This window comes from Aythya fuligula, chromosome 7 (genome assembly GCF_009819795.1).
Source record: "Aythya fuligula isolate bAytFul2 chromosome 7, bAytFul2.pri, whole genome shotgun sequence".
In the NCBI taxonomy this organism is placed as follows: domain Eukaryota; kingdom Metazoa; phylum Chordata; class Aves; order Anseriformes; family Anatidae; genus Aythya; species Aythya fuligula.
Window position 1 is genome coordinate 32,751,453 of NC_045565.1, and position 15,262 is coordinate 32,766,714.

The window sequence follows — 15,262 nt, forward strand, 5'->3', positions numbered from 1 at the left end:
GAGGACAAGGAAGCTCAGGTGTTGATCTGGTTAGCAACTTTCTCATCTGTGGTACAAGCTTCGCCATCATTAAATCGGCAGCCTAATATGAACAGTAGATTCGTGTCTTCTGGTAGGATGATAGATGGTAAACTCAACCTACAAAGGCAAAATCCACTGGTTCAAAACTGCAAAGAGTCATTCCTGGCTGCTGTGACTATCTCTTGTTAGCTAGCAGCAAACTGAAGTCACAAAGGCTGAGCACGTCTCCTTACACAAAAGGGGACAAAATAGTGTTTGCAATTCATCCATCTGTTCCTCCAAAGTCACTGGATTCCTGCTGTCTCATTTGTGTGGCGTTTCCGTCAGCTAGCTGCCAGCTATGCCCAGCTCTGCCTCGGCCAGGCACAATCAGGAAGCCTCTGTGCTCTGATAAAGTACTTTCCTTTCAAAGTTACTCAAGTTCCTTCCATAGTTTTAAAGCACAAAAATCCCTTGTCATTATGAACAACGCTCCAAAGAGTGGGAACCATTCCCCCTCTGATGCTTACAAATGTTAATTTTATGCCTGACGAAAACGATCCAGGCCTTGCAAAAAACCTTCACCAAACACACGGCACCAACAAGCAGGAGGTACTTGTGACAGCCACAGGTGGTGGGGTCTAAGTCTTCAGACCTTTCTCTAAAACAAGTTCCCAGCTTGCTCTATTTGAAAACACAGTGACTTCCACAAAATGTTAAGCAGCAGACTCTCCAAAATAAACTGAGGTATTTTTTCCTGGCATCTTCTTTAACCCTATTACCCTCGCTCTATAAGGACCGAGTCCTCTGATGGCTGCACAAAGATGAAACCAGGAGACAGACAGGGGAGATCTGAGAAGCAGGAGGAATCCTTTAGCCCTGGAAGTGAAAATTTGCAACCTGAAGCAAGCATTGCCACATCACATATGCGTGGTACTCTAGCAAGTGTAGAGCTTCCAGCTACCCTGACCTGCTCCAGGCCTACAGCATCATGTCAACTCCTATCTAGTGTTACATATACTAAGACCATTAAAAAAAAAAAAAGAATCTCCTCCAATTGAAACACTTGCCAATGTCATCACTGGTGAGGGAAAACATTACACCACACTAACGTGTTTTCCAAAGCTTTGAAGACTTAGAAAAATAAATAATTCTGGTGAGCAACGAGGAGTTCCGTCCCTTGCGGATCCCCCGGTCATGAGAGAAGCTCTGCAGATGCACAGACAGGAGTTACCCCCACGTGCTTACATCTATCTGCTGTGTGTCATGCCCTTTAGCAGGTCAACAATTACAGAACTGTGGCTCCTCTAGGTAACCACCCCTGGTGGGCCTACATCAGAACAAAGCAGTGGAAGCAAAAACGGGCCGCAGGCGGTGCCCTGGGGCAGGCCCCACTCTCTCGGTGTGTTGGCTGATGTGGCACCAGGTCCACGAGGCATTACAGCACAGTACCGATGGCTGCAGAGCAGCTGGGTTGATGTCTCACACCCCATTTCCATGTTTACAGAAAGTAGGCTCCTTCTCAAAAGCAAAAAAAAAATAAAATAAAAATTGTACATGTCTAGGCTTCATGCAGAGATTAAAATTCCTACGGCTTGTTGCCTGCTTGCTCCTACCTGTCTTTATAGCTGTGATCCTTGAGTTACGGCTGCACAGCCACGCAACACACGTCAAAAATGCCAACTATCACATGCTCATGGGCTTGGCTGTGTGCTTTATGCTTGTGGAAGCCAAGCCAGGGAAGACTCGGAGCATGCCAAGTTCAAAGTAAACAGCAGAGAGACCAGCACGGCCACCTCCTGCTGCTGGGAACTGCCCTGCGATTTCTTCCTGTTTGTCCCCATTCTTCACGGTCTGCTCCTTACAGGATGAAGACTTTTTTTACACAATAGACACCGTAGGACTTGTCTCCAGATACGGGACAAAGCAAGAAGCAGGGTAGCATCAGTACATCTTCTGCGTAAAGGCTTTGTAACAGGGAGGGGGAAACCACCCCCAAGTGGGAGTTGCCACACCAAAAACCCTAAAATCATTGCACTGCATCTAATACATCACTGGTACAGTGAGAAGCCAGGGGCCATCTTCAGGACTTGAACCTTTGGTTCCAAACATGAAATCTTTGCAATTTCTGTTCAAGTCAGAAACTCCATTAGCTGCACAAAGCAACAGAGTGCTGGCCCCTGTGCTAAGTAACTGTACTGGGGAGTACACTATAAACCTAACACATGTAACACAATCTCAAAAATAATTAACTAATCTTCAGACTCATTACAGAAGATTCTTCATGTAATCTATTATACAATACAAGGGGGAAATGTATCACTTTTTTTTTTTGCCAGAAATTCAAATGAAGAGCTAAGGAAAAAAAAAAAAAAAAAAAAAAAAAAAAAACACTTCTATATCTTAAAGGTAGATTCTAAGAAGAGACTGGGATCATTTCCTCACTGTTTTTACTTTCAGCAACAGCAGAATATCAAATCATCCTGCCCATGTTCTGCATATACCCAAGTAGCAGATCAATTTAACCAACTCCACTGTCCAGCTTAGTATTAGAGTCTGCTGGGAAAGGCTCTGTATAGGATAGGAAGCCTTGGGAAAGGTATGAACATGTATGTTTAGCTGCACAGGGTTTACTATTTTCCATATTTTCTTGCATCTGTTCCAAAGTATAGCTTTTTTTTCCAGGTCCCTTATTTGCATTTCAAGAACAACATAAAAACATGACAGAACAAAGCACAAATCCAAACAGAAAAACACAACACTTTTTTCTTTTCCAGGTTTGCCAAAGGCTGTGCTTGGGACTATTACTACTCAACATGCAAAAGGAATAAATTACAACTGAGAGGTTAAAAATTGCACAATTTCATGTTCAAGTGCTAGTTCTGGATGCAGAGAACATCCATCCAGATTCCCTATAAGCAAGTCAGCAGTTGTTTCTTTTGTACGCGGTCCCATTTTTACTTGACTATACAAATCCTCTTAATTTTAGCAGCTTGTCTGGAAGTCTCATCTTGCTTATTCCCCCCTCTGCCTCTGAAATCCATCTTCCCCCGCTTCCTAAAGTGAGATTTGGAAAAAGAGCCACTGGAAACAATATCCCCAAAACATCCCCTCAGCGCTTGTATAAGTCCTCTCCTCATCACGTATAAACCGTAGGATGTTCTCCAAACACTTCAAAATGACCAAGCTTCAAGGCATACCAGGCTCCCTTTGAACTGAAAGCAGTATTTAGTCAAAAGGCATCCCAAAGCAGCTCGGGGGTCCCTGGCAGCTCGGAGGAGAAGCCAAACAAGCCCCGAAGTGAAAGGCAGGCTGGTGATGTGCGCTTCCAGGTGGCCGCAGCCATTTAGGTGACAAGGGTTATTTTTAACTTGCAGGCACCTCGGCCGCTCGTTGTTGCAGCAGTCACTCCTGGGCGCTCTGCCACGCTAATGGAAGATGGTTCGGCTCTTTCTGAATTGTTAGGAGAAGGGCTATTAGCGAGCAGCGGCATGCTGCAGATTTATTACGAAGCCTCCACGCTCAGTCCTGCACATCTGAAACACCTGTGCTCCCCTGCGAGTAAACAGTATCAGCTAAATCTGGATACTTTCACACTAATACCTAAGCGTGATTGTTTTGCATGATTAAACAACACTTAACACAACCGAGCTCGAGAATTGCTCAAAATTAAACTTTTTTTTTTTTTAATTATTATTTTTTAAAATGGCTGTGTGGCCTAAAGCAACGCTCAGAATTATAAATGTTACTTTCCTTGAAACGAATTAAACATTGCAACACAGAGACACTGCACAGGGCTCTGCGCAAACTGGCAAAGCCGGTCCCATGCAGCGCCAGCTGCTCACCACGCACCTCTCCGGGCCATCCCAAAGAATATAATGAACCTTAAGCAGTTTTTCTGCACCACATCTTTCCGTTATGTGCAAGAACTAAGTCGCAGCACGGTGCTCGGACCAAGTTCTCTTCCAGCCAACCATGATTTAACCTCCTACGGACTTGTCCTGGTCAGCACAGACTGCATGAGAACGCCTGGCTCCGGCTCCAAATTCCAGCCCAACTTGGCCACAACGTGGACGAGCCCCCCGGGAGAAAGCCTGAGGTGATAACTACTACGTCTACTATGTCACAAAACTCTCTTCCAAACAAACTCATGAAAAGCTAGGAGGGGAAATAAAAAGAACAAAAAAATCCGGATTTTCTCCTGCCATCTCATCCTCCCTTTCCTCCTCTCCAGTCGCCCAGCGCGTCGCAGTGCCCATCCTAGCAAACCCTCCTAAATGAAAGCTATTTCCCTCGTACAAATGGATTTTCCCCTCCTCTTGGTCCACGTGGGTTTGCGAGAAGGCTGAAAATCGGTCGATGTCCCAAACCGATGAGCCAGTTCTTTTGCGGGGGAGGAAAAGCAATAATTACACAGAACTTGCAACAACACGCGAGGCAGGGAATTAAAGTAGGTCACATCTATGAGCTCCTCAGCTTCTCTGAGGTTCACCAAATATGCTTGCACTACAGTGATTTTAAGAATACAATTAAAATAAAAATAGCATGACAGCTGAAGGAAGCCACACGGTAGAATTCAGCCGGCGCTGAGCTTGCCCTCCTGTCCCTCTCTCTGATACGGATATTGTCATTTGTGAGGAGACGAGCAGCAAAAGGACCTGAGCCAGCAGAAAGTGAAGTCCATGGGGCACGGCTCCGTACCAGCTGCTGACTGCTCCGAGGCTCTGAAGCAGAACCAGGAAAACCAAAGCTCAAATACTCCCGAATAAAAGGGTTTCTTCTTACCAAAACAGATACTTAAGAGATGGGATGGGACACACCGCAGATGTATGTTAATCAGTAAGTGATTTATAGCCTGTTTTTAGAAGTTTTAAAAATATATATATCTACATAAATATTTACTCCTGGTCCTTTTACCGAGCATCTCACCCAGCAGCTGGCACTCGTCAGAGGCGCAGCCCCCAGTGCCCCGTGCCTGCACCCCCAGCCCCGCTCCCACAGCAGCTCCCCGTGCACCCCTCCTCATCATAACAGGAGCCTCAGATCTGCTCTCATTTTAGGATGTGCCTCTATTCAAAGTCGCTCCAACTTCACTGGAAATCAGCTTAAAAGCCAGCTCTGCTCAAAGGTAGCTCTGATTCTCGGGTACACGGTGACAAATTTAAAAGAAAAAGCCACAGTCAAGGGGCACAGTGTGTGCTGAACCTCACCTCCAGCCTGTTCAGATCGCATCCCAAATTGCCGTAAGGATAATTTTACCCCGCAGGCTCCGTGCCAGGTCGAGCACTATCTGGCTCCCCACTGCCATCACAAGCACACGTTAGGGTACTGTGACCACCTGCACCAGAACTGCTCACGCCTGACCCCAGCCAGCAGCACAGCACAGCCAACACCAATAACCAGGGATCCAGGCCCTCATTCATGTTGGCGCAGCCCCCTTCATCATTTCAGACGTGCTTTGGGTTCCTGCTGTCTTTTCCGCAGAGATTTTGCACTTAACTCCACCGATATAAGGATGTAAGTGTTCTCTTCTGGTTAAACCAGGTGCACCACCGCAAGGAGACAAGACAAAACTTGCCTAAGTGGGAGATGGCTCTTTGAAAATCCAGATTTATGCTGCTGCAGAGTGCTGCTTCCAAGAAGTCTGTTTTCACTGCAAAGCTTCAATCTTGAGGTCTCACAAAACATTTAACAGTTTAAAAGCTGACAGCTAAGGGTAGTTAATTAGTTCTCTCACGTTTCCATCTCTACCTGAACTTGATAGTTACTCTAAGAAAATGCTCGTCTTTGAATTTAATTCCTGAAAGGCAAGTGAGCATTTCTACTGAAGCTGGATACAGAGACACACTCATTAAGAGCTACACCATGGTTGTTATTACAACACCAAACAGTCCATCATCGCATGCATACACAACCTTGCATAACTGGAGTTGTCAGCATTTTCATGGCTAATTCTGCTTTCGAAGGCTTGCAACTTGCCTGTAAAAAGTTACTACAGCCTGAAATTCACCACGTGCTCTCTGCCAAGGAAGAGTTATTACTAAATTAGAAAACCATGCTGCCATTGGGTCAGTCACTGGTTAGGGGTTTTATCAATACCTGTGTTTAAATAAAAAATAAAATAAAAATAAAAGAGGTAAAAACTCAGCAGGTTTGAAAATCTTCAGGCTCCAAAAATCACTCAAGGAACCCAGTTCTTCAGCCTTAGCTACCCCCTGCTGCCCTGTCCCCAGAAAAAGAAAAAGCTGTGATTTTAAAACATGGCAGATAGGCCTGAAATGTCCAGTTATTTGTGCTAGTTTACCAAACTGTTACCATGCTGACACATCATGAGCTTGCACCAACACCACTGGTAAATAACAACCCTACCCACGCCTCATTAGTCTCCAGCCCGTGGAGCTGCTGAAGGATGGTGGATTGGACCGATTTAATCTGGCTGCTTGTCCAGTTCCCCACGATCTCAGCTAGCAGTTCCCGCACTGGGCCAAATAACTTAGTGAGATGTAAGCTGTGGAGGGCATCCAACCCGAATCTGTGCGGGTGTCACATTCCTCCGTAATGGGCTGTGATAATTGCCCTTCCTTACAAAAGGAGGAAAAAAAACACCCTCTGATTTAACTAATCAGTTTGAGTTGTTACTCATAACTCGGGCAGATATCAAAGCCACTGCTCTTTAAAAAAAAAAAAAAAAAGTAACATTGCACAAGAATCTTGGGTGGATTTTTCGCTTTATTTGCCCTACCAAAGTGGAGAAAGCACCCTGGTTCCTCCCAGCTCTGCGACCTCATGGCAGGGGCAGGGAGAGGACCTGGGGTGGGCACACCTGCTGTAGCCCTGCAGGGTCCCTGGGAGCCTGAGAAACACCTCGCAAGACCCCACAGCCTCATCCAGGTGGCTCATGATGGTTAACGAAGCATCTCCGACCAGCCTGTGCTGGGACCACGTGAGACATTAGCCTTTGAGCACTCTCCTGTGGATAAAGCAACTTTTTTTTTTTTTTAATGAAGACGTGTGCACTGCTCTGGGTATGGCACTGAACGTGTTTGTATGTTGTTCCGTGTCCACAAACGGAGGTAAAGCTTGGGTGACAGAGCATTACTCGCTTTGGAGCCCAGCATAAGCACGCCACACCACTCATTACGGAAGGTCTCACTCGCTGCAGCTCCTAGGAGCCTCCCAAACACGCATTTAAGGCCACTTCAAACTACCGTGTTTTTTCACAGGACGCGGAATTAGGCTGTCCCTTGTGGAAAGCTTAAATGAGTCCTTTGAAATTTGACCTAAATTAAAAGAACTGAAACACATTGTTATTGCACAAGGCGAGGGCTCCGAGCGGGTGCTCCAAGGACAGCGTCAAGGCACTGGATGGGGGAAGAGACTAAATTAGCTGCCCAGCAGAACGATAACACACAGCCTGGGCAAGGGAAGGTCAAGGGAGAGCTTGCTATTTATCAAATATATGTCTAAACTAATTATTCAGTTCACAAAGTAACCCTTCAACCTATGTGTGCGGTCAAAGCCCTTGTGAAACGTTGGCTGTCAAAGGCCTTCGCGGGCTGGGTACACAGAAAGAGAATGGCTCCTTTATACACGCCGGGGTAGACTTATTTCTAAATATTTAAAAGCAGAAAGTCTTTATGCTCCCTGGGATAAAAAACCAGTGCTGTAAACACTTGATGCGAGACAGAATTTGATAGCTGACAGTCCCCAAACCAGCTCCTGCAGGCCCTGTTTCTGCTCTGGCTGCCCACCAGCCTTGGGTTTTCCTATCGCTGCATGAGAAAAGAAAGCACCACAACCACTAACAAACAGATTCAGCGCGTGTCCGCGATAGCAATATTGACATTATCATTTACAACGGCTCACGATACCATCTTCAGGGTAAATATTTTTATAGGTACCAGAGTAGTAACAGCTAATGGTCACAGTCCCGGCGCCCAACGCATCCAGCAATTTATGACAGCACCTTAGGGAAGCGTGCTCCCAAAGGGATCAGATACACTGTGGGTAACCAAAGACAGCAGGATCTATCTTTTGGGGTATCTATCTATCTGTGTACACATGTGTGCACCCAGCCACGCAGCCGGTTACCCCAACATATAGTTACTGCTTGTGCTAACATAGGTACGTAGCCTGATACTCAAGGAAATGGTTGCAAATATCCCTAAAGTTGTGTTTAGCTAAGAGCCGACAGCGTATTTTAACCCGAGGTTATTTATTGCAGGCAGCAGAACAAAAAGCCACGCTCTCAATTCCTGTTAATGGTGCATACGGCTTCTTGAATATTCTGACTCACTAAGACAATAAATAGCAACAATAAAAGCACTTAACACCAAAAAAAGACAAAATTCAGGGCATGCCCATGAAGGAACAGATCAACATATGTCACAAAAGGTCACAGCCCTGGCGACCTTCTCAGCTGGTCCGAAATGTCACTGCTCTAATGACTGCACCGTCAGCAGCCCCACCGAAAGCACACATTATTGGAGCACCTGACCCCCCTCAAATTAGCTCTGACCAAAATGTTTGGCATTTACTAAACTAAAAATAATAATAATAATAAAGCAGCTTTGTCTTTGAAGAGATTTTTAAAGTTTTTTGGGGGTTTTCTTTTCAGCTCAGAGAGCTTGTGGGTGGCAGTGATGGAACCCAGAGAAGGTGATTATTTTTTTTTTTAAGGGGTCTAACGAAGTACATAAAGGAGGTTTTATTTCCCAAATCTCAGATATAAGTCCTACACAATTCACTGTATTCTGCAGCATAAAAGCTCTTATTATACCATTAACTTAGAAGCTTTTTTTCCCCTTTCTGGTAATGATTCAGGTTCTCACATCTAAAATTATCTCATGTAAGTTAACATTCCTACCCAGGGAAGAAGTTTTAAATAGTTTTTAGCAATTTACACTTTGATAAAACCCAGATTCCCACCCACTGGATATTCATTGTGGAAGAAGCGTATTTTTAAAGTGTGCTTTTTAAAATAATAGAGCTATTCTTTCCCTGAAAAGTTATCAGGCATAAGTCAAAAATGTTACTCTTCTCCCTGCAAAATACTGCACCAATCATGCAATCACATTCTTTCTGATTTAACCCTAAAACGAGAGGACCTCACTACAAGCAGCTAATCTGAAACCAGAATTATTCCTGATTTTGTCATCCCTCTGAAAAGCCAAAAAGGCACCAGATGTGCAATTAACAAATCATACGGTAAGTGGTGATGAGAGTTGGGCTTTTTTTTTTTCTTTAATTCTCAAGTTACCCTCAGAAGGGGAGGGGAAGAAACAAAAAAGCCTCGCTATCAACAATCTCTGTCCATGACAGATGACAATATTGCTATACTGTGTTAATTTTTTCAGGAATGCTTGCTAGGGAGGAGGGCTCATCGTCTCTACATAATTCTTCCCCTGCCATCAATAAAAATGTACTTGGAACGGATTCTAAAAATGCGTTAGCTGGTGACGTCTATTTTTAGAGGCAGTGGATAGAAACAAATACGTTTTGCATGAAAATGGATTAAATAAAAACAAAGCTGTATCCCTGGACATGAGTAGCAGAACATGTAAAGGCCAAACTCTCTCCAGAACGCTCGCCTGATGAAAAATGTTTTATGGACAATTGCATTGTTTTGACAGTTGAGTTATTAGAAATGTAAGCACTCTTCCAATGAGGGATAAAAACCTCATGAAGGAAGCCTCGCTTTCCCCCAAGGTGTTCAGAGAGCAGAAAAGATCCCCCATAGCATAGTAAAATCAATCTTAAATACAATAAGACAATGAAAATAGCAGCCCTTCCTTAGCTCTGAGAAGAAAAACAACTTGGAAAGTCTGAGAAAGGGATATACCTACAGGAACGTACCAACAGGTGCAGGCTCAAAATAGGAGATTTTATCAAAACATCTCTTTTAAAGCAAAGATTTCAACAAGTTTTCGCTTTCACAGTAATTAGCTGCTATCCTTGCCGTTCGGATCTCCACGTCTGCACTTCCAGAGCTTGCAAACCAGACAGCGTGCCAGTTGTTCTTGGATATTGACAACACTAGGAAAACCTGTAGCAACCAGCTACAAACAATAAAGCCATGACACCTGCTTTTGCAGAGTGCCCTGCAAAATTAAACAACCACGGCACATGATTAAAAGCAACTGTGATTTTTTTTTTCCCCTCTCTTAACCTTCCAGGTAGCTCAAATCACAAAGACATCCAGCCGCGTCCTTGCCTGAGCAATATGCTACAGGTATACAAGTGCAACAGACCGGTTTCCTTAAAGACCCATTCCTGAAAACTTTCATCTGTACACTTTGATTATACAACGTGATGACAGTCCCAAGTGAAATCACTGACACCACTTGCTTGCACAAGATTAAATAAACACATGCTTGCATGAACATAGCCCGCGCGTGAATAGGAGAAGTTGGAAAACGTAACTGTTGAGGACTCGTCTGTTACTTGCCTGGTATTTACCAAAGCATAGAAAGGTGTTGACTTTAATTTCAGATGTTGAGGCATTTCGAAATAACTTCTTTTGCAGAAATAAGCACTCTAGAGTGATTTACCTTCGGGTTCCAAAGTGGCGTCTTCGACAACTAAGTTAAATGACGGTCGAGCCAGGGAAATTCCAGCCATGGTGACCACCACCAGGCATATAAGGCAACCCGAATCCCAGCCGACCATCTTTTTAGAGTAAATTCCTGGTCCATTTCCATATCTCCATGTGGACTTTAATCCCATCTGAGCACTTCTACAGAAGCATGGACAGGACGCGGTGCCTTCGGCCAGGGCAGTGCCTCCTCACCAGGAGCGGCGGCTGCTGCTGCAGGGAGGAGAGATTTAACACGGTCAGTGCAACCATCCTAAATGCAAACCAAAAAAAAAAAAAACCTTACAAAGCCCTAAAAAGAGCTGAGGTGAGAGGGGGAGGAGGAGGAGGATGGGAAAAATAGTTTTCCAGCTTTGAGAATATGTGAAAAGTGAGTGACTTTTCATTTTCTGTTAGCAGTTTCCATCATCACCTGAGGCGTAACCAAGTCCTCCTTGTTTTCACAAAATCACTTCTCAGCACATATTTAGAGAGCTATTTTACTGACAGAAAGATATACAGTTTACAAAAAAAAATAAAGGCACACACATGTGCAGGCACATAACCTGTAATGCTACAAAATTACCACAATTATACAAATTATGTTCGTGTTATTGTTTGAAGGTTTATGTAAGTTTGCCTTGTTTTTCATTCCTTTACCTAGGCAGTTCTGCAGCCAGCTGAATTTTCACTAATTCAGTAATTTTCCGCTATAAAACGGCTGAAAAAAATACTCCTTAGGCTCTGATAATCCATAAAGCTTCATTGTGCCTCAGCAGTTCCAGCTCTCCTAGGGATGCACCTTCTCCTACCTCAGCTCAGTGTCCTTGCGACATCTGAGAGCCCCACACAGGTAAAAGGGTCCAGTCCTTGCAGAGGCACTGGTTAAGATTGGTTAACTGGTTTAACTAGCAATTAAAATCCATTAAATGTTGGGTATGGGTTGCACAGGAGACCTCCCCAGCACCGTTTTCCGTTCACACATGCTGAACTGCCCAGCCTGCTCACACAGGTTGCTGTTCCCTCTCGCTCAGAGATGCTTTTTAATAAATGCTTTTCAGTTGGGGGGCAAAAAGTTTAATTAATTCCCCATGAAACTAATTTAAATAGATGGAGGTGACTGCTCGGCATTGCTGCCACAGGAAGAGAGAAGAGGAACAGTGCCAAAGCAGCTTCAGGGGACCTGCTGGCACCACAGCAAGGAGCTGGGCGGGCGGTGAGAAGAGAAGAGCATCCTCAGAGGGTGACCGAGCAGCTCACCCAGACAAGCACACCTTGTTCTCCTCCCCAGGAATAAAAGATGGTACCCCTCACGAAATGGGTACGTCAAGGGACTGCAGCAGTCCTTCTGATCTGGCCAGTGATTCACCTGAGACGTAATGAAACCCAACTGAGGCTCAGAGAGCGCTGGTCTCGAGGGAAAGACCAACGTAAAACCTCTCTTCTCCCTTCTGCCCTCACCCTTTCAAAAGGAAAAACAAAAAGTAAGGAGCCTGTCATTTGGATGTGCTGCGGGTCCTCAGCATCCAGTACTCAGAAATGTGGACAAATGTTCCCTTTTTGCTGAGCCAGCCTTTAAGGGGTTTATTTGGATTTCCTTAACCTTCAGCTGAGAGCTGGAACACCCGACCCCTGTCCCCAGGGCTACGGGCAGACGTGCTGTGGAGGTGTCTTGTACCTGGGGTATGCAGAAACCTACAGAACTCCTGGGGTCAGCGGGAAGGGGTTTTAGAGGATATAAACAGCTGAGGAAACAGCTCACACACAGTGCCCCAGGGGAACCCCCGACACTTTGGGGCAAGCTTGTCCCCCTCAGCCCCACGCTCTGTCCCTGCGGCAGGGGCTGAAGCAGAGCGTGGCCATGAGCTAGCACCCACCACATCTCCAACACCACCACCACCAAACCACTGCACAGACACTCACGAGGAGCTCGCTGAGCACTTCTTGAAGTGAGGGCAGAGCAGGTGTGGAGGTGGCCCCGATGGGTCTGCCTTTGGTGAGGGACCCGAGCGAGCCCTCGCGGCCACCGCCACCTGACTGCCTGACAGCCCCCGCTCTGCGGCTCAGTTTATCCAGCTGTAAAGCGGGCATAAATCCTAATTAACAGGCTGCCTGCGATGCTCATTTCATTTCCATAAATCATCCTGAGAAGCCTGATTAAAGGCTACGTATACAAATGCAAAAACTTACTCACATTTTCGCCAAAAGACAACATACCAGAACGCTCCCATACACCCCAGACTCCTTTCCCAGCAGCATTAATTCCACCTACATCTCGGCGGAGGAAGATTTTTAGGCAGTGCTCGATGCTCTGTAAAGCACGTACAGGGCTGCAGCCCTCGCCACAAGCCGCGGACTATGGCACGAGGCCACCTGACAAGGCGGCTCCTCACCTGGAGGTTTCTGCCCGCTTCTGCACCTGAGCATCTGCCAGCAGCAAGACGGGGCTCTTCCTCCGCGGGGCGACAGAAAAGCCAAAGCCGAGGCTCACGAAGGTGCAGCAAAGGAAAAACGGGAGCTCGGGGCCCATCCGTGGAGCCGCCAGGCTTTACCACCGCCACTGCGACCGCGGTGCGAGGGCTGCCCCTTCCCAAACCAAGCGGAGTCCAGCGAAGATGAAACGAACCCAAATTCTTTTCATAGCTCAATCGCCACAGTTGCTGGGGGACGACTCCCTGGAAAGACCTCCTGCGCCGGGTAATTATGTACCTCTATGGCAGTGTTTGGAACACAGCCCCAGCATGCTTTTTGGCCTCCACAATTCTGGCTTCCTGACTACAATACCATAATCCCTCCTGGAGTCTCAGACTCAGTGAAAGCCACACGTAGTGTTTATTTTTCCCCTTGAAAGGGAACTCTGTCTCTCTTCTCAGCCTACACTTCGGGGAGGAGTTGTCAGCCTCCCGTGATTGATGGCTCTCCTTGCCACTCGCTCATCAAGTCAATTTTCACCTCGTCACATACCTGCCCAAATTTCTTTGCCAAACTGACAAGCATGGGAAAGCAGACGGGTTTGGGAGCCCAACCAAATTCCTCCAAGCTGTACTTCAGTTTGAACGCGCTCGCACACAAACAAGTAGTACTTGTTCAGCAGTGGCATTAATTAAATTCAATGCTCAGTGTTCTTTTTAATCTACTTCCATTGTTGTTTATAAGATGTTTATCACTCCCCAGGGAGAGCACAATTTGTAGAGTATGTTAACCAAATCAATACAGGGCTCCTCTACGGCTCTTCAGCATCTTTCTCTGTTGAGCAGGGAATGGGAAAAGCTGAATGAAACGGGGCTCACACCCCACAAAGCAGCACCCAGCAGCCGAGTGGCTTCACCCCAAACACCCAGGTGGGTAGAGCTCTCAAACTAGCACTTATTTATTTCAATATTTACACCTATTTACACATCGATGCATATATATGGATGCACACACGGATATATCCGAGTAGCCTCCTCATCCCGGTTCAGCTTCCAAGCAAATCTGAGCATCACAGCTATTAAACATTAATTCTGGGGGACTAATGAGAACCGGCTGGCAGCTTCAGTACTTTTGCATTGTTTGAACTTCTTTCATTTGCTTTCCAGGACTATCCTGTTTTTCTCAAGTCTTTTGCCACTAAGAGATGGGGGGGGGGGGGGGAACAAAAAAAAAAAAATCTGCATTTTAATTGACATTCCAGAGAGAGAGAGAAATCCAGAGGCTGCTGATTGCTGTCTATTCAGCCCAAACAGGCTTTTCAGATGAAAATGAGTAAAGGCCAGTGGAAGATTTACAGGGATTTGGTACAAAGGAGACAATGAAGTTTTAAATGTTGATAGCGTTTCACACCAAGCGCATAATGGCTCCCTGTTTGAACGGGCCGCTTTGCATTTAAATCTCTCCATATAGCCAGATAGAGCCCAGCCAGGGCTTCTCGCCCCGGGACGGGGCTGTTCCTTGCCGCCGGCCCCTCTCCGCTCCGGGGGGCTGCTCAGCTTCATCCCATCCCGATCCCATCCCCATCCCCACCGTCATCTTCATCCCCAACCTCCTCCTCCTCCTCCCGTCCCGTCCCGTCCCCGTCCCGCTGTCAGCGCCGCGAAGCGTCCCGCGGGGTTTCGCAGCAGCGGCAGGGAACGGGCGGAAAAGAGGGGAGAAATACAGCAGAAATAAGGCAGAAAGTGGGAAGAAAAAAAAAAAAAAAAGAAAAAAAAAGAAAAAAGAGGGAAAAGAACCGGCAAAAAGCGGGCATGGAGCAAACCCCGGCCGGCAGCGGAGCCCCGGGGGACCCCAGCCCCGCATCCCGCCCCCCGCCGCTCCCCACCGGGGACCCGCAGCGGGTCCCGTCCTGCCGGGGTCCCCCCGTTTTGCGTCCCCTCGTTTTGTCCCCTCCTTTCTTGTCCCCCCCCCCCCCCCCGTTACCTGCAGGCGCGGAGCTCCGCGGGCGGGCTCGGCGAGCGGCGGGGGGCTGAGGGGAGGCGCCGGCCGGGGCAGGGGCGCTGCTCCTCAGCGTGCGGGCAGCCCCGGCCGCACAGCCCGCAGCCCCTTGCGGGGCTCGGGGCTGGGCAGGGAGGCGAAGCAGCGGCCGGCCCGGCGGCCCCGTGCCCTGGCTGGGCTGCAGCGGCTACCGCCTCACAGGGGCGAGCCCGCCGTGCCCGGCGCCAGCAGCCTCCTCCCCCGAGCGGGCATCGCCGAGCAGAGCAGCGCGGGGCCCGC

The 15,262-nt window shown here is 47.1% G+C and overlaps 1 protein-coding gene across 5 annotated transcripts in view; it reads right to left on the bottom strand.

The window, feature by feature from the left end:
* The window catches only part of FGFR2 (fibroblast growth factor receptor 2), a 79,535-nt gene extending 64,515 nt beyond the window's left edge, over positions 1 to 15,020 (bottom strand). For all 5 annotated transcript variants that reach the window (XM_032191098.1, XM_032191095.1, XM_032191094.1 and 2 more), the window contains exons 1-2: positions 14,969 to 15,020; positions 10,551 to 10,807 (exon numbers count right to left, since the gene is read on the bottom strand). In XM_032191098.1, coding sequence (XP_032046989.1) covers positions 10,551 to 10,725 — 175 coding nt within the window. In that variant the 5' untranslated portion in view covers positions 10,726 to 10,807; positions 14,969 to 15,020. The remainder of the gene's footprint in view (positions 1 to 10,550; positions 10,808 to 14,968) is intronic.
* Between the last annotated feature and the right edge of the window lie 242 nt (positions 15,021 to 15,262).